General features: G+C 39.0%; 1 protein-coding gene across 2 annotated transcripts in view; it reads left to right on the top strand.

Moving 5' to 3' along the window:
- The window catches only part of LOC108664930 (anion exchange protein 3), a 53,313-nt gene that overhangs the window by 16,803 nt on the left and 11,764 nt on the right, over nt 1–24,746 (top strand). The window contains exons 7-15 of one of the 2 annotated variants that reach the window (XM_047880111.1): nt 9,315–9,452; nt 9,923–10,039; nt 13,393–13,585; nt 13,740–13,991; nt 14,300–14,448; nt 16,756–17,015; nt 18,241–18,327; nt 18,747–18,993; nt 23,306–23,562. In XM_047880111.1, the coding sequence (XP_047736067.1) occupies nt 9,315–9,452; nt 9,923–10,039; nt 13,393–13,585; nt 13,740–13,991; nt 14,300–14,448; nt 16,756–17,015; nt 18,241–18,327; nt 18,747–18,993; nt 23,306–23,562 (1,700 nt within the window). Of the gene's footprint in view, nt 1–9,272; nt 9,453–9,922; nt 10,040–13,392; nt 13,586–13,739; nt 13,992–14,299; nt 14,449–16,755; nt 17,016–18,240; nt 18,328–18,746; nt 18,994–23,305; nt 23,563–24,746 lie in introns of both variants that reach the window. The other variant, XM_047880110.1, reaches the window with a different exon arrangement.

Genomic DNA, 24,746 nt, shown 5'->3' with positions numbered 1-24,746 from the left:
ACCGTAAACTTGCGCACATATTTACGGCTGTACGTTCCGCGACCATACCGCGGCTGTCACCGTGCGTTGCAGCCGTTTTTCAAGTGGCCGTACTGCAGCTGTATCGCGCTTCTCTCTTCACAGTTGCTCTTTCTTCATGGCCGTATTTCTCGCGCTATAGTGATGTCTCGCGGCCGGTCTAACCGTGGAGTTTATGATGCCACATTCCTATAATGGAATTTCCCTCGCCAACGTTCGATGCTTCCCACGGTCTCGAAACAACCGCGCCGCATTCTTGGCATTCTTAACATCTATGCATAATACATGTTCAATATTACCTACTGTCAATATTACCTACTTTATTCAAGTATTCCAGCTATTGAGGAGAGCCCAATGTGTTTGAAGTTGACAAGTTTTGAATTACACGTCGAAGAGGTTCTCAAGCGCCTGGTCGCTCTGAATTCGAACAAATTATGTAGACCGGACTGCTTCCACAAGAGATTGCTCGAAAGAATTAGCAACGGTCCTGACCGTTCCTTTGATAGTATTTTTTCAAAAACCTCGAATTAAGGGACTTTGCCGGCCGATTGGGAAGAAGCTAAAGTGACCTCACTGTTCAAAATAGGTGACAAGACCCCGGCAACCATCGTACTGTCGTCAGTCGCACAAGTGATATTTGCAAGGTAATGTAATCTGTTGTGAGGGATAGGATTATAGAATTAGCGATCATTTGACTATCAACCATCTCCGATCAGACTTTCAACATGGCTTTATTGCCGGTAGATCCTGCACCACTAACATCCTTTCTATCTTGAATAATTGGACAAAAGACAGCCAGTGGATGCAGTGTACCGCGATTTTGCCAGAGCATTTGACAGTGTTCCGCATGAGCGGTTGTTGCGTAAAGGGAAGTCTTTTGAAATTTTGAAACATATATTTTTCCATAGCTTTATCTAGTCAGTTCTTGAACACGTTTACATCCGGGGCGTCAACGATGTAATCGGGGAGGCTGTTCCACATGTCGCGGTGATTCGAAGGGAGAAGAAATTTTGTCGCGTGGATGAGTTGCAACGCAGTTTTTTAGTTCATAGCCGTGGCCCATGGTGTTGGTTCTTGTTTCAAATTCTAGTAATCCTTCTGGGACCTAGTATATACCATGAGTATACTTGTAAACTTCGTTGAGGTCCACAGGCAGACGTCGATACAGAGGCTTGGAAGCTTCATAATCATTAATCTTTCTTCATAGGACTTGCCCTTCAAGCCTGGAATTATCCTTGTTGCACGTCTTTGACACTCTATTAATTTTTTGGCATTTTCAAGTCTCGGTGATCACACGGTCTTTCCAAACTCTAGGTTCGGGCGCACGACAGCAACAAACAACTGCTTCATCGCTTCTGCATCTAGGAACTCGAAAGAGCGTCTAATCAGTCCGCGTCTAATCAGTCCAAGAAAATAGTTGGATTTATTAGCTTGCGTTTTAACATGCTTAGAAAATTTAGGCTCCTTGTCGACATAAACTCCCAAATCTTTTTCCACACTAGACTTTTCAATCATTACTGACTCGCTGCGACCATGCCTTCTCGTACTGTAATCTTGCTGTTCGTTGATTATCCCGAGGTGAAGTACTTTATACTTGTCAACATTAAAACGCAGCTGCCACCCCCATCAAAATTTTGAGTTGGTGGCGACCCTGAATTAGGAACGGCCTAGGACTCGGACCGCACGTAAATCAGCTTCGGCTCAGAGTTCGAGGGGCAGCCTCTGGCCAGCTTGCTAGCTCGGTATGACTCAGCTCGGCCTAATCTTCTCATACTCTGAGGCGACTATAAAGTCGGAAAGGAGATTCTGACCAGAAACTGATTTCGATTGGATGGCCAAGCAGACCCAGAATGACTCTGCGCCGAGTGTAACAACTATTCGGCCGAACCCTAGGCTGTCCCCGAATTTTTTAGGGAAGTATCGGCCTAGTTAACTAAACTGCCGAGATCATCTTGCAACCCTATCGAAATTCGAAGACCTGTCAGCCGCTGGCACACGGACGCCCCAGGTTCTTATGGCCGGGTAAATTAGAAGCTCTATGTCCGCATTAGGTTCCGGTTGCCGTAGCGAAATAAGCGCCGAAATGGAATCTCTGTCTCTTATACACATCTAGATGTGTATAAGAGACAGGGTAAATAGAAGCAAAACACCCTACGTGGCCGACTTGCTCCTGATTCACCCCTAAGCCGAATATAGTTCCTCTAAAACGACCTTAATCGGCACGAAAATTTTGACAGGGTGCTCCTGATTCACCCCTAAGCCGAATATAGTTCCTCTAAAACGACCTTAATCGGCACGAAAATTTTGACAGGGAATTGCCCCCATTGAGCTTTATTTGACGCATCCTTCACTGTATTATACACTTTTATGCCGTCGGCAAACATGTAGCACACGCTTGACACTACTTCTGGCAGATCGTTTGTAAAAGCAACTAACAAAATAGGCCCATGAACGCTTCCTTTGGCGCGCCACTGCGCACTGATGCCCAGTCTGAAACGGTACCGTTGATACTGACACGTTATCGTCTACCTACTGGAAAATCTCTGATCCATTGGAGTACGTTTCCCTCCATTCCCAAAGATTCCACTTTACGCAACAACCGCTCATGCGGAACACTGTCAAAGTTTTGTCAAAATCGAGGTACACTCCATCTACTGGTTCCCTTTCGTCCAGCTGGCGAATCCAATCGATCAACGTAGACAAGAGGTTAGTGGTGCAGGATCTGCCGGCAATAAAGCCATGTTGACAGTCTAATAGTAGATGGTGAAACGTCAAGTGATCGATAATCCTATCACTCATAACAGATTCCATTACCTTACAGACAACACTTGTCAGACTGACAAGGCGTTAGTTACCGGGGCTACTTTTGTCACCTTTTTTGAAAAAATGGTGTTGCTTGAGCTTCTTTCCAATCGGTCGGCAAAGTTCCTTCGTTCAAGGTTTTTTGAAAGAATACTATCAATGGGCCTCTCCTTCGTGTAGTTCAAAACCTTTAACGGTATTTCAAAATCCTTTAACTTCGAGCTAACTAGGCGCACCTCAATATCTGGAATACTGTTCAAATCCTCATCGTGAATACACTGCTGAAGAACTGATTAAGAACGCTAGCCTTGCTCTCATCAGAGGATATCTTTCGTTCTACTTTCAAACCAGAAATGCCATCGTTTGTCTTACACTTCAAACTAGCGTACAAACAGCAGGCTTTCGGGTTCCTTTTTTGATTTTTGGCAATATTTTTTCAAAGTTATTCACTGCGGCACGACAGAATTTTTTAGCTTGATTTCGAGCTCTTGCATACAGGTTATAATCAGCATCGCTACGAGTTCGTGAATAACGCTTGTATGCTTCCTTCTTGGTCTTTAGCTGAGCTATAACTGTACTGTTCATCCACTGGGACTTTTTGAATCGTCCAAGCGTAATCTTGGAACACAGGCATCAACTGCAGACATAACCGTGTCTTTAAAATATGACCATGAATCAGCCACATTCATGTCCTTAATTGATACAGTCCGAAAATTTCGCCGCATTCAATGCATCACCACAGAGTCCAACATAGTTGCCTTTCGCAAAGTTCAATCGTTCAAGCTTCCGAAGCGTCTTTTCTGTATAGCACTTAATTAATACTGAAAAACACTGATTGGTGGTGGCTTTTGTCCAACGGAGCCGCGTGGCGCGCGAAGCTCATCTAACATAGATTCCTTACTAGTAATCACTAGATCTAGAATATTTGGGGTCTGTTTACCCTCAAAATGGATTGGCTTAATTGGCGATGTTCTGAATTAAAAATGAGTCTCGCAAAGACAGCAAGAACAGGGACGCTGTGTGATCACCGATTCTTGCAAAATACGGAAATTTTGTAGAGATTTCTCATAAGACGTTCAACAAAGACAATGCCAGGCTTAAATGGCAAGTATTATGAAGAAAAATTAAAGATTGTGAAGCTACCAAGCCTCTGTTATCGAATATCGACATCTGTGTGGAGGCCTCATTGAATTATACAAGTACCCCCATGGTTCATACGAGGTCTCTGAAGGATCACTAGAATTTAAAACAAGAACTAACACCAGGGGTCACGGCTATAAACTTAAAAACTGCATTGCAATTCATCTACGCGACAACATTTCTTCTCGCTTCCAGTCACCCGACATGTGGAAGAGCCTCTCAGCATGATATTAATTGTTGACACTCCGAGTATTAACGAGTTCAAGAATAAAATAGACAAGGCTATGCAAAAGCTAATTCAAATTATAATCCAGTATCTTGCGCATCTTCTTGCCAAATAATAGACTATTCGATTCATTGATTAACATACCAAAATTGTGAAACCACGTGACGATTGAGGGAAATAAACCAGAAATAACATTATTCAAAAAATTACATAATGATAGTATAAATGTGGCATCGCGTTTGAAGAATGTGTGCTTCAACAGTCATTGGACTGTGAATCCTCTTTGCGTTTGGAGTACGATAGGTTATGTAATGACGGCGGGCGTTTGTCCGTACATCACAATGCTATACAAGTCGCTCGCCTAACTCATCATAACATAACATAACATATAGTGATCTCGGCGCTGGAGCGTAGGCCTGACGTGGCCTGCCGCCGATTCTTTTCCTTTTCGTGCCTTGTTCACAGAAGATCTAAAATCGTGTCATTTGACCGGATCTTTTCATGACTGATGATAGTTTGAAGTAGCTACTAGACTTCCAACGGGTTCGATAAGGTGCTAGGCATTTCAAATCTGAACATATATTTTTCCATAGCATTATCTAGTCTGTTCTTGAACGCGTTCATACTTGGAGTGCCAACGATGTCATCGGGGAGGCTGTTCCACATGTCGGTGATTCGAAGCGAGAAGAAATTTTGTCGCGTGGAGAAGTTGCAGCGCAGTTTTTTTAGCTTATAGCAGTGGCCCCTGGTGTTAGTTCTTGTTTCAAATTCTAGTAATCCTTCGGGGACCTTGTATAGACCATGAGTATACTTCAATGAGGTCCCCGCGCAGACGTCGATAACTGAGGCTTGGAAGCTTCATAATCTTCAATCTTTCTTCATAGGACTTGCCCTTCAAGCCTGGAATTATCCTTGTTGCACGTCTTTGAACATTCTCTATTAAATTTCTGTCTTTTTCAAATCTCGGTGACCACACAACGTTTCCAATGCTGTACAAGTCGCGTAACGGTTCTTATCTGAATGTATTTAGATTATGTTAGTTTATTAGTTGTTCTCGATAATCTGTTACAAACGCGAGTTTGAAGAAATTTGTCATGTCTCTGCTTTCCGCTTCTACACAATTTAATGTTTAAAGACCGACTGTAATCAATTTACTCAAAAATACTTTCAATAATTTACGCGTCTTCAAAAAATTAAAGCATGTATGCTCTTATGCGGTATGTACCGATGATGAATAAACAATTGGAGTTGACAAGATTTTTATCGCCTCCGATTGTTATGCTTCATCTAACTTCAAGATAATATAAATATATATTATATCAGCTAGATATTAACAATATATGTATAATCAGAGCTGGGCAGCACTACTTGGAAATGTAGCGCCGCTACCGCTGCCGCTACATGCTCTAAATGTAGCGGGCGCTACCGCTACCGCTACCGCTACACTCACTGGATTGTAACGGGCGCTACAGCTACCGCTACAGTAAAATGTAGCGCGCTACATTAGCCGCTACAATGGCAAAATTATTGGAAATCTCTAAATATTTATTGTTCTGCTATTGGGATTTACTCATTACCATTTAATAATAATAAAACATTTTTAAACATATCAATGCAACTTTATTGCAATTAACCTAACCGAACTAGTATGGTTTACCCCAGGATTAGATACAGTAAATAAAAGTTACAGTTATTTTTACCTTCCCTACATGGATGTGAACTTTAATCTACCAATCTAAGAAATTATCCACATATACATAAAAAATCAGTCTTTTTTTGTACATATATGTGGATTATTTTTGAGATTGGTAGATTAAAGTAGACATCCATGTAGGGAAGGTGAAGCATAAAATAACTGTGTAAAAATAACTGTAAGCAAACTGAAAGATGAAAAAATACCTGAAAGTGGTACCGTAACAACTTAACAAGTAACAACTAACATGTTGACACTAGTAACAGGCTGAGGTTGACAACATTACACCGAAATCTTTCGTACAGTTTTATTCTGCAATTTATATTATGTATGTATCATGCTGGTTTTTAAATAATATTTAATACTATTAAGGGGACCGGCTACAATAAAAATCGGAAATTTTGGCTTTACCGTTTTCTTGACTCATTTTGTAGCTGCTGAAAAGGCGCGTCTAACGCAGTTTACCGTATGTCTGTGCGTGCTATAATTTTTGCGGAAGACAATTTTAAAAATATATATGAAAATTTTTTAACAATATGTACAAAGATTTATTTGAATTAAATCTGTATATATAGATCATTACTCTCATTAATTACAAAGTGTTTGCACTCGTTTGAAAGCTACAAACGAGACGCGTACAACAAAGCTACTACCATAGATGTACATGCAATACTTTTTTGTGTAATACAGTCTTGACCTTTTATAAAATGATCATTTTATATCATTATTTACAAATAAATGGTATTTATATGTCATTATTCAGGTTAATGCAAAGTGTTTGCACTCGTTTGAAAGCTACAAACAAGACGCGTTTACCAAAGCTACTACTATGGATGTTCATACAATAGTTTTTGCGTAATGCAGTTGTAAAGTTATGTAAAATGAATATTTATATATATATTTATATTTAAAAAGTCCCATTTATAGCCTATTATTCACGTTAAATTGAACATAAATAGATCTAAAGACGCGTGCTGGTACCTTGAATGCAAATAATTGGCAATGGGAAAGCTTGGGCTACAATATCAAGACTTTTTGGGCATATTCTTCTGTTTTCAATGAATTTTACTTTATTTGGCACCCCTGAACAATTTAAAAATCCAAAAAACGCCATCTTAGAAAAATCATAACTCCAACAGTTTTCAAGCTACGGCAATGAGAGACATACCATGTATGTCTCTCATTGAGACATACCATGTAACAATACATAGCGACTCTAGAAGTTTCTTTTTATATGTGCATGGTTTGACTTATGTATGGGAGGGGGAGGAAGGTGGAAGGGTAAAAATGTGAAAAAATGGGAAGAACCCGAAAAAGAAACGATGAGGAAAATAAAAAATCGGGGTTCTACAGTCGCTAGATATTGTTGTTACAAATCGAATGTGTCTCGACATTGTAGCATGTGATTTGCAGAAGTTATAAACTTTTTTAGAGTACCCCTTATGTGCCGTTTTCTACTAATTCCACGTTTTCTTTCATTTTTTTTTTAAATTTACATGAACAAAAAGGTCTTAGATTTCTGTTTTACATAAGTGTACCAAGTTTCAAAACGATCCGTCTGTAAACAAAAATGTTTTGTTGGAGGGTAGCCGGTCCCTTTAAGTAAAATCTAAAGGCTTTATCTATAAATGTAGCGGTAGCGCTGTAGCGGCAAAACCTCGTATCGCTACTTAAATATGTAGCGGGCGCTACCGCTACCGCTACATTGCCTTAAATGTAGAGCCGCTACCGCTACATGTAGCGCGCTACTGCCCCCCTCTGTGTATAATATATATTGATAATTCATCAAACATTTCTCATGCAAAAATGTTTTGTATAACTAAAACAAAGAAATCTGTTCCTTATATCTGACGCATCTAAATGCAAAAAACCTGGTAATTAGAACCTGTTAAACTTTGTTCCCAAAAACAAGAACTTTGGAAGCATCGAAAAAGTAACAAAACATTTTGTTTCATTCCATCAATCTGATTCAGAGCTCTTAGTTCGCGCTTGACGGTCATACGTGGAAACAGAAGCCACGTAAGATGTTGACCTTGTAACATCAAAATTCAAATGAAAGTGTTGGTTCTGCGCAAATCTACAATTAAGCATGGACCATGGACTTAATAAATTAATCCACCAAATCACCTAAATAGATTTTCTAATTATTGAAATTAGCGTTGCAGAGAACTAAAATTAGTTTCTCTTTTGTAGCCTTCTCCTTCGTTTTGGACTGAATACATGTCACATTATTGCTACAATAAGACGCGGATTTAAAGTTAGTGCTAAAATACCTCAAATAGGTAACTGCATTATCCAGACATAGGCCCGTATCCTAAATAGAGCACTAGCACTACGAAGTAGCACTACGCACTACAAGCCGTAGTGCCGTACTAGTGCGACAAGGAACACTACGGTTGACATGCTAAATAAGGCACTAGCACTATGAAGTAGCACTACGCACTACAAGCCATAGTGCGGCATGGAACACTACGGTTGGTATGCTAAATAGGGCACTAGCACTATGAAGTAGCACTACGCACTACAAGCCATAGTGCGGCATGGAACACTACGGTTGGTATGCTAAATAGGGCCAAAAGCATAACGCGCACTACAAAAATCTGAAGTGTCCTACACACCGCACTTCACGACGACACTACGGTATATTTAACCTTGTTTACTTCGTCAGCTATGTATCTGTTTGGCTTACAGCAAAGGCATCATCGCGTAAAAACCTCAGGAACAGCATGCCATGAATATAAAAAAGTGTACCGCTTCAGTGAACAATGTGTTATTCCTATGGCTGACATTTTCCTTGGCGAAACAGATGAACAGCGTAGACGTAGAAAATACTTTTCTTGTTTTTGATACCATGTTTTGAATTTTCTTTTTTGTTTTTTTTTCTGGAGTCATTTTGAATTCTTCTGCAAGAACTTTCCATGCTTCTCTCTTTTGTTCGATGTCTTTGGGAAGCGTGGCCTTTGAATATATATATGATGGGAAAGGTGCGCAGACGCATTGCGAATTTCAGCTCACCATCACAATTTTCACTAGTACCATTATATACCATCACAATTAGACACTTTACATCAATCTTCTGCAAAGAATGAGAATTACTTAGGGAACAATTAATTATTTGAGCACCTAACTACCATTCTTCAATAGACTCATACCGTAGTGCGGCACTATAAAGTACTCTAACAGCGAAGTAGCACTTCAAAGTCTTTCTGCATACGAATCAGTAGTGCGACACTAAGCGACACGAATCATTGTAGAGCTACTTCGAAGTGCTTAGTGTCTGTGACGTATTTAGCATACCAACAGGACACTTCGTAGTGCATAGTGATACTTCGTTGTGCTAGTGCCCTATTTAGCATACGGGCCAATGTTGGTTCAATTGATCCTTGACAACAGCCTGAGACCGGTGAGGGTACCCTCATCACGGAGACCTTGCAGAACACGGACCTCATGAAGAAGCTGAAGGAAGGTACAGAAGCGACAGCGGTGCTCGTTGGGGCGGTCGACTTCCTCAAGAGTCCTTCCATCGTCTTCGTCAGGCTTGCCGAGAGCGTCATGACGGACAACCTTGTTGAGGTGAGAATGCCCATCAGTTGCAAATTTTTGCGAATTCGCAAAACCATATATACGTTAAAGGCGATTTGTGTGATGAAAATGCACTGATTGTCTGATGCATCGCAAAAAGTATCGTTGAGAAGACAATTATGCTAACATGAGTAGATTCAATGACTACTTCCATATAATTTTTATCATAGCTTTGCTTACTTCCCTTTTCGGATTTGGACATTACCACTTTTGTCATCAAAACTACTATTTGTATGAACCAGCACCGTTTTCAATTACTTCGGAGGTTGGTTTTACAATTGTTTCAATTAGCCAAAAACTAACCTACATTACTAAACCCTGTGCCCTCGTTTATTTGTTTCAGTTTAGTGATAATTTCGCATATAACTTTATATCGCGTATTTCCGTTAATCAAACATATCAGTCCGTTTGCTGCTAGTTGCTACTAAGTCTCTTGTGGTGTTGGCCGAATTTTTCGCCAGGTTCCATTGCCTGTTCGCTTCATATTCGTCCTGCTGGGGCCGTTTCATGGCGAGATGGATTATTATGAAGTGGGACGATCGATTTCTACGCTGATGTCAGACCAGCATTTCTGTGAGGTTCGTCCCTGTTAACCCTAAGGACTCAAGAGATGCAAAAGATTTATTGCAAATTCATTTTTCTATCTTCAAAATTATTATTAAACAAAGTTCATCCTTTTCAACCTTATTTGGGTTGTCCTTTGCAGAATATCTTTGAATACTAATTATTACTAACCGAAGCAATTATCTTTGTAGACTAAACACGTCTCAATGCCAATTCCTAAGCCGTACCCGCTGCCTCAAACGAGGAGGCGTGTAAATATAACAGCAACATCAATGTAACCATCCTCGGTTTTGAATACGCCCGAGTCTATTTACATTGGCACTACTCGTTCGGTGAGAAATGCTCACCATTGGCACTATACACGTTCGGTTACAGCGCATTCGCGGCGCTTGCTGTGAAGGGTAGCGAGGCTAAAGCTTCACACTAAATTTTAAGCCAAAAATATTTTGTACGCCGAGCAATATTCAACATACATTCAAAGAAATACAGGCTGAAATTTAGAGTCAGAAATAAAGCCCGACGAGGCAGCCTAATGACGGATGTCGAGGAGCGAGAGAGTACGACAGAAAATAAGTTTCAGATTTGGAGACGCTGTTCACAGTTCAGCTCCGGCGCTAGTTAGGCTATGTACATTTGCTGTGGCGGGGTACGCAGCCGTCTTCACCAAAATTGTGCACCAAGCAGCCTTGAAAGGAACGCCTAGTGCTCAGATTTCCGGATGACCACCAATCAGCCGCGGATCAAGCCATCCATCAGTAACCAGCCCATGAAATCAGCTGGCTTTAAATATTAAGAGCTTTACGCCAACATATTCTGAAGCGAATAGCCCAGACAGTTATGGTTGTCCACCACTGAACGTTGCATCGAATACTCTACCGCCCACTTCACACCCTGACTTTGACTCGAACTGTAATTAGCTGACAACGGACTGCGACCAACCAGCCCGGCCCAACAGGAACTGCATGAATCCTGCCGTTCACCACCAGACGGTCGCTTTCAGCTCAAAACATCCGGGGTTAAGATTCAGAAAGCATAGTTCTGTTCCAAAATCTATCGTCCGCCGACGAGTGACTTCCGCAGCTTCGTTAAATTACGTAACTTTTAGCTTACAGCATCTGGGTTGAGTTTCAGATAGCAAAGTTCTGTTCCAAAATTTATCTTTCTACGACGCATGGCCGTTCGACCGTAGGCTGATTCGACACACGGGACAGATACGTACAGCTCCGGCGCTCACCGTTCATGTGGCAGACGATGCTGGGCCATTCTACGTCAAGCTATTTTCCTGTGGGCTGATTGATCTAATTCAGTGGATGTGATCTGTCTGGTGGCTTGCGGCTGATAATGTTACAGTCAAAAAGTATTATGGGCTACTTCTTGAGGGAAAGGATCATGATAGTCCATTCGAAGCAAGGCAGTGGTGGTCTCCGACAGGCGTCCCCTCTGGCGAGTCCATCATGCCATCAAGCAACACTACCCAAACACCTCTGGCTCAAACCAGATCAAAACTTGTGCTGAATTGGCCTTGACCTAGTGCACGGACGGCAGTGAAAATGGTATTTTGTCGACGCCGGTTTCTTAAAAACTATGACGTATTCTCTCGCCGCGATCCTCATCAATCACAAGGTAACTACATTCATATCATACCCACATTTGAATTTATCAGCATTTACACCCGTTTATCGCGTGCAGGAAATGAGAAAACGTAAATTTTTACTCCAAAATATGTCGAAGTTACTTCCAAAATGTAGAAGTTACCGACATGTACCTCATTAGAGAAAGGAGAATAAATTCGGACATAAATTTAAAGTTTCGAACGAAAGGTCAACCCAGAAAGAGCATGACTGAATTTTGTTAGCAACTCAAAAATGCACAGCAAATTCTGGAATATTTTTGTACGAGTTTAATTTTATTCGATATTACTGACAAATAATAATTTATAAAAAAATTAATAGTGGAAACTGGGTCAAAATTTATGGAGCAAACGTATATGAATGAGTTAATTGCTTGTGTTCAATCGACACCACTTACTTCAGATCATAGTTGCAATGCCTTACGAATAACTTCTCATGGTGAAATAGTTTTCGAAGATGCTTCATCTTCCTGCAATAGCTTATTTACTTTAATTAATATATCATGAACCAATTTCATTCTTTGGACAACGCATGATAAAAAATTTGCGTGTACTTTCACGATTTTATTTGAAATCTAAAAATAATTTCCCCCTACTTCCCATCAACTATAACAGCTACTGTATGTTGGAAATTTTACGGAAATTTAGCAGTAAAATAAGCATTGGCCTAGCCCCCGAATACGATAAACTTTTACAACAGAATAAATGCTCATGAAATACAGCGAACATCAAGGAAAGTTTTTCCAAAGATGAGCTCTTTACTGCAGTTCATCCCTAAACCATGTAGCTATTTCTAAAATTATATTTTTTTCTGAAATTTCTTTGTGGGTAATGTTCTAGCCAATTCGCTATAGAAGGTAATTACCGGTATGTGATAAAAAATATAATGATGGGATTTTTTTTATTTTCCTGTCCTGAAACTTGATCAAGAAAATCCAGTACAAACGGCATCAATCATTCTACTTGATGATGCAAACTTAAAAGCTTATGTAGCCGCTTATCGTACGAAGGGTTCAGGCTGAAAATAAAATGCTATTGTTCCGTAATATGAAGAATTAGATGTTCTTTTCCATTGATGTATTTCACAAATTTTGCCTGAACTTATAAAAAAATTATGACAAATATGGCCACCTAAACAAGATTTTCATTCAGAAAGTCTTCTCAAATTTCCCCCCACATTCTTACCCTGAAATGTCTTGCAATGTTCGACCGACGTGAGTTTTGGCTAGTCAATTTGCGGGGCAAAAACTCTTCTTTCTGAGGCTCTGAGCCATTACCGTATCGTTTTCTCGGCCCATTCCGGTTGTTGTAGGCTCTTCCTACATCTGCTCTGGCGTTATGCTGAGTTAGAGATCGATGGTTTGTCATTCTTGCATAGCTTTCTGAAACCGCACATATAAAAATTGTCACATTTATAGCGTCATACCGCCATACCGATATGAAAGCAAGCCAGCAATGAGAGAGAGGTCCCAGAACGGTAGAGCTAGCTCGGTTGATAATCATCGACAGTTAAATACTAACTGGTCCAGCCTTCAACTAGCAAATGAAGCAAATCTCAGACATCTCGGCACATCTTTTATAAATGATGCACATCTCATTTATAAACGGCAAATATACATATGCTATGGAAATATTTAAACGATAGTGCTAACGTTAAAATTTAGAATGTATATCGAAAATTGGCTGTATGTTTTTCATTCACTCATCGGAATTTATTGAATTGTAATTTATTTCCAGGTTGCATATCGCTCTCACTCTCGTAGCCAGTTGTTGTCGGCCATTAACGAATTCTTGAACGCATCCCTCGTACTTCCCCCTGCCGATTGGACCAACACGGATCTCATCCCACTGCACAAAATACGGGAGAAGGCGCAAATAATGATGAAACGGAAACTGACGCTTCGCAGGAAACGCCTAGCGGCTGAGCCTCGTCAGTATTTCTCCACCAATCATCTCAAATAATCATTTAGCAACAATTTTTTACTGTAATTATTCAATTGAAACTATTTCGGTAAACCTTAAAAAATATAGCCTGCAGGCCTCTGACTAATGGATGATATCTCTTTTACTCGCTAACTTTGCAGAAGTGTCGTCTGATCAGCCTGTGAAGCATCAAACCGACGTGTGCGACACGGACAAGGAAAAAGTTGATCCTCCACGAGACCCCATGAAGCGCGTTGGCAAACCTTTCTACGGCGTCTACATGGACATCAAGTCGCGTCTACCCTTCTATCTCAGCGACTTCAAAGATGGACTAAGCCTTCAGGTCCTTGCCGCTTCAATCTTTATCCTCTTCGCCAGTCTTGCTCCAGCTATCACTTTCGGAGGTTTATATGGTGGGTTTCGATCACCATGTATACCTAGTAAGGAACTTTTTATTCTTCTAATTTTATATTAGAAATTTGCCAATCATCTTTATAGTTTCTAAACCGCTTTGATTTCAGTGGCATATATAGTGAGTTTGTGCCTGTATGAATTACTTATAAATGCTGATTCACATTCTTCAAGAACATAGAATGGTTCAAGATACATCAGTTTGTAAACTTTTACTAGCAAACTTAGAAAATTTTCTTGAGTCCTTATCTTTGATTGTTAGGAGGAAATTAGAAAGTATATATATATCATTTCATCGCATTTATAACAGCTCTCAAGACGAACAAGAAGATCGGCGTTGGTGAGACACTCATCTCCACCTGCATCGGTGGGGCCATAATCTCCTTATTTGGCGGCCAGCCGCTGCTCATCATCGGGGCGACTGGCCCTCTCATGGTCTTTGACATGGCACTCTATTCGGTAACGTCACCGGAAACTTCGTTTCAATTTCAGTCGAAGTGTGACTGCTGGTCAAACGAAAGATGTTGAGAACGTTCGATTTTTTTTTGACAAATAAGGTTGTTCTTCGTCTCTAATTTCACCGCATCTTTACAATCTAAGAGTTATGCGATCGCATTAGTTGAACGAACTGGTGAAAAAATGTATATTTACTGACAACTGTTAGAAATATTCGCTAACAAATAATATTTTTGTACATTATTACCCACGCTAAACAGATAAAAATTAGAGCATTTGGCTTATTTTATCGTCATTATGTGTAACAGACGATGTGAATACAAACTGTCCTGTAGGCAAATAAGAAAAATACGTGAGTTCAAAATAATTGCATTATAAAACCACTAACTGATCAAGCAAAAGCAATATTAGCAGTGGAAAAAAGAGTGGTGAACGAAATGCCTCTGAGCTTGGGACGTGTTTACATTTCAAGCAATTATACTCACTATTTCAAATTCTGGCAGCACAATACTCGAACGAGGTCGTATTCCACCATGGAAACGTGAATAATCCATTAACGGGAATATAGTAGGTAAAACTCTTCAGACGCGTTGACAGTTTGACACCCAAGTAGAGATGCGACGTAAAAAAAACACTCATGTTTTTTTTAATAAAAAACAAGTTTTTTTTAATAAAAAACATCAGCCTAAAAAAAACATGTTTTTTATTGTTTTTTTTTTAGAAAAACATAAATAAATGCAAATTAATCCATAATCACTTTACCTGAGGGCCACAGGATGATAGGTGACAGGTCTATGCTGTATCTTAAAATTCCTAATATCATTGAATGACAGCAAAGTCATTGGTATTGCATCATAGCTACTTGCCTATTGCATCATCTTTCAATAAACGTAGCAGGTGCAGGCTGCCAGGCGGCGCCGCGTCCCGCGCGGCTTGTTAAATCGTCCTTGCATATTGCATCATAGTGAGAGTGTGAGACTCATACATCACCCTTGACTCCACAGGTTGATGCATTCTAAGTCCTAGATGAAATTGCAACTAGCATGCCATGTGTTAATGGCGGCAAACTTTTTGGAGAGATTGCAGACTACCGATCAAAACAGAAACTATTTCATAAGCCATACATCTGAAATGCTGTGAAACACACCACACCATCGACTTGGTGGTCTGGCTTGTGTGGCTCCACAGAACTATCAAAAATCGCCAGTCAGATACTGAACTTGCCTCCCACAAGTGCAGCTGTTGAACGCTTGTTCAGCAGGCACTCGCACGTGCACTCAGCGAAGCGGAATAGATTGACAGCAGAGAGGGCGGGCAAATTGGTGTATATAGGGCATAACCTACAATTGATCAATGAAAAATTTGTTTATTTACCCTTTTAAGCTTTGAACTAGAAGTATTAGGCTTGATAAATTATAAATCACACATGAGATATGTTAAATAAGATTTAAAAACACATCATTTCAATGTATATTAAGGGTATAGATATATTGATCCCAAATAAATACATGAAAGAAAAAAAACAATAAAAAACAAAAAAAAACACATAAAAAACGTTTTTTTTAACTAAAAAAAAACACTCTGGAAAAAAAAACGTTTTTTTTGCATCTCTACACCCAAGGATGCGTAATGATTACGTAGGACACAAGAAAGAAGTACTGAGAAGCAACAACAGAGTGGGCTTTAATTTTTAGTTCGTGTTATGACTGGGCAATTGTAGTTAACTTTATATATTGAAAACGATAAATTACCAAAGTAAATGACTAACAAAGTAATTCTATTACTAACCTTCTAAATTACTGCCGCTGCTCAACTTAGAAGTGGGATGAAAACCGTTGAGAGGTGAAAATTGATTTGGTCATTTCGAACATTTTCAGTTATATGGCACTGCAGACAAATTTTTTTAATGCATAATATTATGACTCGATCCTTTCATCCAGAAGCCACAGCATCGACAGACATTTCATTCGATTCGTCATACAAATATCTCTTAACTACGGAAATTCGTTTTTCCTCATAGAAGGAAAACGTAAGGATTTCGGGGGTGAAGGCAGGGGCTAAAAAAATCTAAATGTGCAAAAAGAACTTAGAACGAATTTTAAGAAAAGGCGCTCTGACTTCATCAGGCATTATTGTCATGCATACAATACTATTTTTTATAGAATCTTAGTTATGGCACTGTATTTTTTTAACTTTTTTTGCATGACCTCGAGGCAGTTATTTGATTTAAATATTTAGTCCGTATTTACTTTCTAAACATTTTAATGCGATTAAAAATACTACTTAAGATGTACACTATTGTTCTCACAGTTGGCAGATTCGATTGGAGAAGAATTCCTAGTGATGCGGACGTGGATCAGCATTTGGCAGACGGTGTTCGTGATCATCATCTCGGCTGTGGAGGGCGTGACGGTCGTTAAATACATCACACGCTTCGTCGAGGAGATTTATGCGACATTAGTCTGCGTCATCTTCATCTATGAAGCCATGGAAAAACTCGTCTACATCTTCATTGCACATCCGCTGCTCGCCGAATATTGTTTCGGTGAAAACGGCATCATGACGACCATGTGAGTGATGAATAATAATCTCTCGTACGATGATAACAGCCCTCTTGACGTGAATGCGTGCTCTAATCTGCCGTATTCATGGTAATAACAGATATTTGTTGAACTTCGAGGAAAAGTGTTCTTTACGCATAAAATTAAATTTATTTTATTAGTTATTACGCACCAAATGAACGACATGCATGATTAGATGTTTGCATGCTTTCACGAAAGACCAGTCAGTGATAACCAGAAAATATTTTTGAAGTTATTTTTTGAGTTCAATTAGCATTTAACTAACGAATTCATTGAAGTGCAATATTATTGCAAGAAAAGTTTTACGACTCAAAATTACTCTCATTCTTTTCTATACGCGTTTTAGTGTTAACAACGATTCAGTCAATGAATGTAAATGAGTGTGCCTTCCGCATTGTTTTTCTCAAATAAAGTTTTTTTAATTGGATTATTTGGTACCCTTTCGCATTTTTTCTATATCTTCCCTAGAACATATAAACATTAAAACATCGTTCATTAGTTTTGTATTCAGTGCAAACGCATCTTATGTGGAAAAATTCTATTTGAATTATAGACTCCTTGATTTTTGCCTTGAGTGATGATATGACTTTTGTTCAGAACGTTTTTTCTCTTAATTCAAATATTATAGTATTCGATTATTTGTTAAACAATATCTTGGACCATCTTTAGCGGCCAAAATAAATTCATTTTGTTGAAGCTGATTTTATATTTTTGTCAACAATTAAAAGCTCAAGTAGCCTATATGTATATTAGTGGTACTTATTGTTTCAAATATTTTATTGAACCAATATTGATTGAAATCAGCAGTTATGAGGAACTAAAATTAATTAAAAAATATAAAAATTTAATTTGGTTGAGCTAGCAATCTCCGAAAAAAATGTTTTTCTAAATATATTGCCAATATTTATAATATGCTAATCACTCTCAAGTAATGAATTTGTATATCACGATATTTGTAACCAATGATTTATTTGTCAAATCATCAAGTTCTTGTCTTAGCTCAGTCTGTTTTGCCTAAATTAACTGTGTATTACCGATAGTTCGAAAAATATATACATAAAGCTGGTTAAGCAGTTAACAATGATCGGTATAGTATATAATAATGTTCACTAATATATACTGATTATTGTTAACTGAATTGTTAACGAGTATGCTGATAATGCAGTCATCAGATTAATATTCGTGTGTTATTGATAATATTTCCGGCTGCCAGTTCTTCACTGATCACCACGATGATGCCTGGCATGAGCGAAGTCGTCGAGCTCGGCAACATGACAGCATCAGACCGGGAGGCGTACATGTAACTACATATCGTGGTGTTATTGTTACCCTTGCTTTTATTTCTATCTGACCTAATACTGATTTGAGTTATACTGCCCTAGTTACCGTCAAAACTTCAACTGCTCTTGCCAAAAATTTCATTGATGTTCCGATTGCTATTTTATTGTATGCAAAATTGGAGACGCCTCGTTCTTTGAAATTCATTATTATTAAACATTCCTTCGTCGATATGTGCAACTTCTCGTGCATTACTTCCGTAAACCAATTCATGTGTATAGGTACCTGACGAATGTGAAGATCATTTATATTATCCACTTAGATCCCTAGCAACGATTTCATTCAATTTTCTTTAATAAATGGATTTTGATTTCATTACTTTAAGGCAGCTCTAACATCCAGACATTTCTAACCAATTGATAGCTTTAATAATTAACGCAGGTTCGCGTCCACCACCGAGGACGTGATGCAATCTGGAGCGTCTGACGATACGGACATGTTCACCATGAACCCGATGAACATGACAGAAGATTATTTGAACATGACCAAAGCCTCCACAGCCTCATCTCGTCCTAAACTTCCACCACAACCCAACACTGCCCTTCTCTCCCTGTTACTCATGTTCTGCACATTCATCATCGCCACTAGGCTCAAGAAATTCCGAAACTCGAAGTACCTCGGGCGTCCGGTAAGCATTAAAAATTGGAGGATGGATAGGTTCATTCACTTCTCAAACATCATTCTTGAAATAATGTTCGAAATATGCTCACAAGCAATACGTTCAAGTAAACCTTAAAATTTGATCCCGTTTCATAACTTACAAATTTCAGCTAAACTAAAAAAATATTACCTTTGAAAGTTAATAAATTGAAGAAAATTTAGAGCTAATAAAATGTTAGGCAAAAAATGAACACTAGAAGTCTGGAAAACAAATAATTTTGAAACTTTTCAACGAAAGAATGATGAATATACTTGACATTATTTTTGTTTCTGCTAGGCTCACAAATGTATAAATATAAAATAATCAGTAATTTGAGCCATAGGATTTTGAATTTGGAATAATAAGACTTAATTTTATCCCATAGGATCGTAACTTTGAGGCTTATTATGGCCACTAGGAGCATAATACGGTAAATTTTGCATAGAGAATCATGATTATGAGTCCGAAAAGGGGAAAGTTTAGGTAAAAATCTTTTATTTTTTCCTGTTTCTGAGCTCATATTCTAGCTGAGGAAAAGGCGCGTCGAACCCAATATATCGTATGTATGCGGATCCTTTAGTTTTTGTGTAAGGCAGTTGCAAATTTATATTAAATGAAATGTTTTTATTATTCTTGTAGAAATATTTCTTTATGGAAAATGGTATTTATACGTTATTATTTGCACTAAACTGCATAACGATCGGTCAAGCGGCGCATGATGGTACCTCAATACAAGAAATATTCGATGGAAAAGCTGGGGATACAAGCAAATTTTTTAACCTTTACTTCTTTTTTAATCTATTAAATTATATGTCTCTCCTGAATAGTTTAAATCGCAATTGTTCGCATTATTTAAAACCTATCTATCTTTTAATTTTCAAGCTACAAACCTATCAAACTTTTGATGGTAGTTAGCTTCTGAATTGAAGACGCCTTAAGCTCGCCCAGCGCTTCAATTATCGGCTCGATGCCCGCTTTACGTTCTGGTTATAGGAGCGAAATGAGCTCTGATTAGAATCCGGTCGCAGACTGAGCGAGCTTGGGGCGACCGTGGGGCACGCGTATTTGGCACCTGGTAGCTTCGGCATGGACACGGCCGAATCTGAACTGTGTGTTAAAAGAGCCCCCTCCCTTCCCTCATATACATATGTGGGAAAGGCAGGGGGCATTTGAATGGCTGTACGCACTATGTGTATATGTGCAGACAAGACGGAAACAAAATATGTATCACTGTGGCAAAATTAAGCAAATGGCAAGGAAACACAAACTTGAACCGGGAATAATATCAGTCAATACAACTTTCCAACCTACCTTTCCACATTATCCACAACATTCACTAGTATTTACCAGAATGAAAGATTCTCCCACATTGCCCGAACAAAACAATCTCTAATATTCAACAGCACTCGACATATTCACACGTTGCCCATACACACACATTCTTCAACATTCACTTGCACTCAACGATCAATATTCTCAAATATTCAACACCGTTCAATATTATACCATATTATCCGCATACAAAACATGCCACCCCATTCACTGGTGCCATATCCCTACCTATTGAGGGTACCAAACATTACCTTTACCTCATACAGAAGAGAAAAAAATTCACCTTAACCAGTATTTAAACCTTCTCTCATATCCACCAGTACCAAACAATCACATACACTGTTGAACATTCTTCCTAAATACCATTCCTAAATACCAAAGTTCCTAAATACCGAAGTTCTCCCAAAATATTTGAAAAGAGCCTAGTGTATCTACCGGGCTTGATTTTAATCATTTCAACAAGGCGCAGATTCAATATGGTAGCTAATTCCTGTGTTTCCAGGTACGAAGTACATAAATAGTAATTAATTGTTCGAGGTAATGAAATTCAGGGAGAGACGAGACCAGCGGGGATTCACATCCAGTGTAATTTGCTATCGACTTGTTATCTCACGACACGTCACTAAGCTGTTTTGCGCAAGTCCATCAAATTCTGCCTACGTTGGTTGTAAAGAAAAATAGCTCACTTGCTACCGTCGAAATTCCAGTTGGAATTTGTGACCTTCCTAACATTGCCATGTTCAATGGCAAGTTCGGAAATTTATCCTCCAATAATTTAATTTTTCGAAAATAATCCAATTCAAAACACTTCGATTTCATTTTGGTACGAAAATCAGAATGAAATACAGCGAAGGCAAGCACATATTCACAGAAAACGATCAACTTGGTTACTTACGACTACGATTTGTATCCTTGACTGTACGTCTTTCTCTTGCAGCGGCTCGGTGACTGATAAAGACTAAACCTAACCACGCAGTCGAACTGTAAACTGAGTTTGCATTTCCACATATGAACTCAGCTTTCTTGATGATTTAAAATTTAGAATCTTGAATATTTGTAAAAAGCAGCTAAACTAACACGTTCATGTCAAATGATACCTCAAGTTAAAAATTGCAATTGCTGGCAGCGCCAAAATCTTTGAAGCTCAACTGAGTATTCTAGAATACTGGCATCATTGCGCCATGCCGACTATTCTCTCAGTGCCGTTGCCGCTGTCGTGACTCGTGTTTTTCAACGAACTCCACTATAAAAACATTTTTCAGGAAAGCTAATAAATTATTAGTTTCTAATAATTATCAGCTTTTAAAATTTACTATTTTTAAATAAAATAATATACAACTTCACTTTTCCCACTATGATTACACGAAATGAGCAACATTCACCGTTCCACATCTGATCATCACTAGTAAAACACGTGAACTGCTGCCGGCATGGCAATTTGGCAAAAGTCAAACGTGTAACGTCGTGTACGCATCTACCCACAACCACTCTCTCCAGCTGCATCTCGTTTAATTAAGTGAACCGTACCACAATATAATACAATTGTGAACCTCACCTGAAAATATTGAAATTTTGTAGACCTTGTTTGTATAACTGAAAATACATTGCTCAATGCCTGTCGTCAGGCAATGCCCTGAAATCACAATATCAAGCAGTTTCATTCAAAAATCATAGTGAGCTGAACATTTATTAATAAAGAACTTGTAGGGCCTTAATACAAAACCGAACGCATTTGCACCTGAATAATCTCTAAGCCGAGTCGATGGAACTCGGGGCGACCCTGAAGGGAATCCGAAATTCGACTGTTAACATTGATGACATATCATTCGATTTAGAGATAGAATATCTAGTGCCTCTAGAATCCCTCTTTTCTGATTTATCTATTGTTTTAATCATATATTTAAGAATGGGGAAGGGAAAAAATGAAAAAATTTAAAAAAATAACATTAACAAAAAATTTTGGGAAAAGGCTCAGAGAGTCGCTAGATATTTGCATTACGAATTGAATGATATGTCTCGATGTTTTGGCACGCAAATGAAATAAAGAGATTTCTAAAATTACCTCTATTACCAACTAAAACTAAATTCAACTTAAATTTCTCGCAATAAACATTTTACATATATGTATGAAGTTTCGGAAAGATCGGTCAGTTAATAAATAATTTTTTTTTCGACCCAGAAGTTCCCCTTGATACAGTCATTCCAAACTTTATAGTACACGCAATGCAAGTGGTATACAAGCTAGGGCGTTATAGTTGGTACGATAACGCGCTCGAGGTATGAACGATATGTATTTGGTTATGTTTGGTAATCGGAGCGCACTTATTTGCACTGAAATTGTGGCAGCTCAAAGTAAGATAATCAGCAACAATTTACCAGTGTTGCCACATGCCACCTACGTATCTCGTCACAGTGGCATATTGTTAAATTTAAACTGTACTTAATTCGATAATGGCGAATTGAATGTACAGAAGAACATCTGAATAATTGAAAAACTACTAATACTAGATAACGGCTTCTTTTGTGGTAGTATGTACGTTAGGTATACGGCGAGTACCCCACTGCTTGTGCAGGCTATCCGAGTGTTGCTCGATTACAAATAAAGTTCGGAACCAATGTGAAAAATATAGAAGTCTAAGAAGGTCAAGAACGGGATCTAGCTCATTGTTGAAAATATTGTGCACCAATATCAGCAAAATATGATCATCGAAACTAGCACTAGTAATTTTTCAGCAACTGAAGCATGCTGAGTTAGACGGAACAATGTCAATGCATGAATTTATAAGAAAGGTCCATGCCGATAACAAAGTGAATGCTTTTATTCTAATATCAATTATTTATGCGAATAATTATTTAAATCGATTGCATTCAACCTATATGGAATATTTATTGATTGAATGCTTCATTGTTGTAATATGTGTCTGAATATGGCCGATCAATAAGGAAGAAAACATTGTCATTGATGCAGATTCGTCGGTCTCTGGGTGACTTCGGCGTGCCCATTGCGATCGTGTCCATGGTGCTCGTGGACTACTTCATCAAGTACACCTACACGGACAAGCTTACCATGCCACCGGGAATCCAGCCCAGTGACCCTTCCTTCCGAGGATGGATTATTAACCCCTTCGGCGAGCATAAACCCATCCCCATTTGGGTAATTTTCATGTGCGCTCCTGCCTCCCTGCTGATCTTCACGCTCATCTTCATCGAAGCGAACATCAGCCAGTGAGTTAAGCGGGCTTATGAAATTTTGTAGCGTCTTAAACGGCTGAAGAAAACAATATATTCTTAATTTGAGCTACGTTACTGTTGGAAAGATGAGAAATATGTGACGATCATCACCATCTAGCTCAGAAATTCTTTTCGGTGTTGTTTTTCGGGTCCGTACCATACAGTTTAAACTCGATCACTCTACACTCATGAGATAACTGATGACAAGTAATTATTCTAAGGTTTGGAATAGAAACAAGTACCTGGGAGTCAGTTTCCCTGCATCTCTATCCATTCATAGATACCTACCAAATGCGGAAGAGCATCCGTGGGCCTCAAGATTAACATTTAAAATGAGCCCTGGTGCCATGCATCGTTCAACCTTAGCATACAGTAACTCCATTCAGCCCACAGCTAAAATGCTGCAGACTATGCATGCCGTAATCCTGACCAGTGACACTTTTCAAGATAAAAGCTCGGTAAAAGCCAATACTCAAGCATGCTCTCTCATAAGCAGGCCTATTAATTCCAGCCTAGCTTCTCCTGGCCCAACCTATTCACGCAATAACCTTTCAGAATATGACCGGTTCTACTCGCTCACTTGCCTCACCTCTCTAATTTCATACAACCAATGAGGCTTGGTTAAGTTCGCTCAGGTTGATTTTTGATGGAGTAATGCTGCAAGGTGATTGGGTCAGGCCAGATGCAGTATGATCATAACATAACCTAGTAATGCCGTTGTTGAAGAATATGCCGGGTTGGCCAGTCAACAATGCTTATAATACTCTTGAGTTGTCTCCGCGAGACCTGGGGACTGGCCGTCTGACCAGATCTATCCTAATTAAGCCAATTAGGTGCAGGACATCCACCAATTTGTGAATGGGAGGCACTTGTAGTCGAAATCTATACTCCCGAATGACTTCATCTCGTCATTCTAGTGTATTCTTGAACGCATTTATACTCGGCTGCACCGCACTCATCGCCAACGATGTCATCAGCGAGATCGCTTCCAAATATCGGTGACTCAAAGCGAGAAGAAGTATTGTCGCATGGATGAGTTGCACCGCAGTTGTTTCAGTTTATAGTCGTGGCCCCTAGTGTTGGTTGTTGTTTGATATTCTAGTAAGCTTCCTGGAATCTTGTATATATATCACGAGTTTACCTGCATAAACTTCGATGAGGTAGCCACGCAAACGTCG

Source organism: Hyalella azteca, unplaced genomic scaffold (genome assembly GCF_000764305.2).
Source record: "Hyalella azteca isolate HAZT.00-mixed unplaced genomic scaffold, Hazt_2.0.2 contig4664, whole genome shotgun sequence".
In the NCBI taxonomy this organism is placed as follows: domain Eukaryota; kingdom Metazoa; phylum Arthropoda; class Malacostraca; order Amphipoda; family Hyalellidae; genus Hyalella; species Hyalella azteca.
This window is presented reverse-complemented; position numbering and strand designations above follow the sequence as displayed.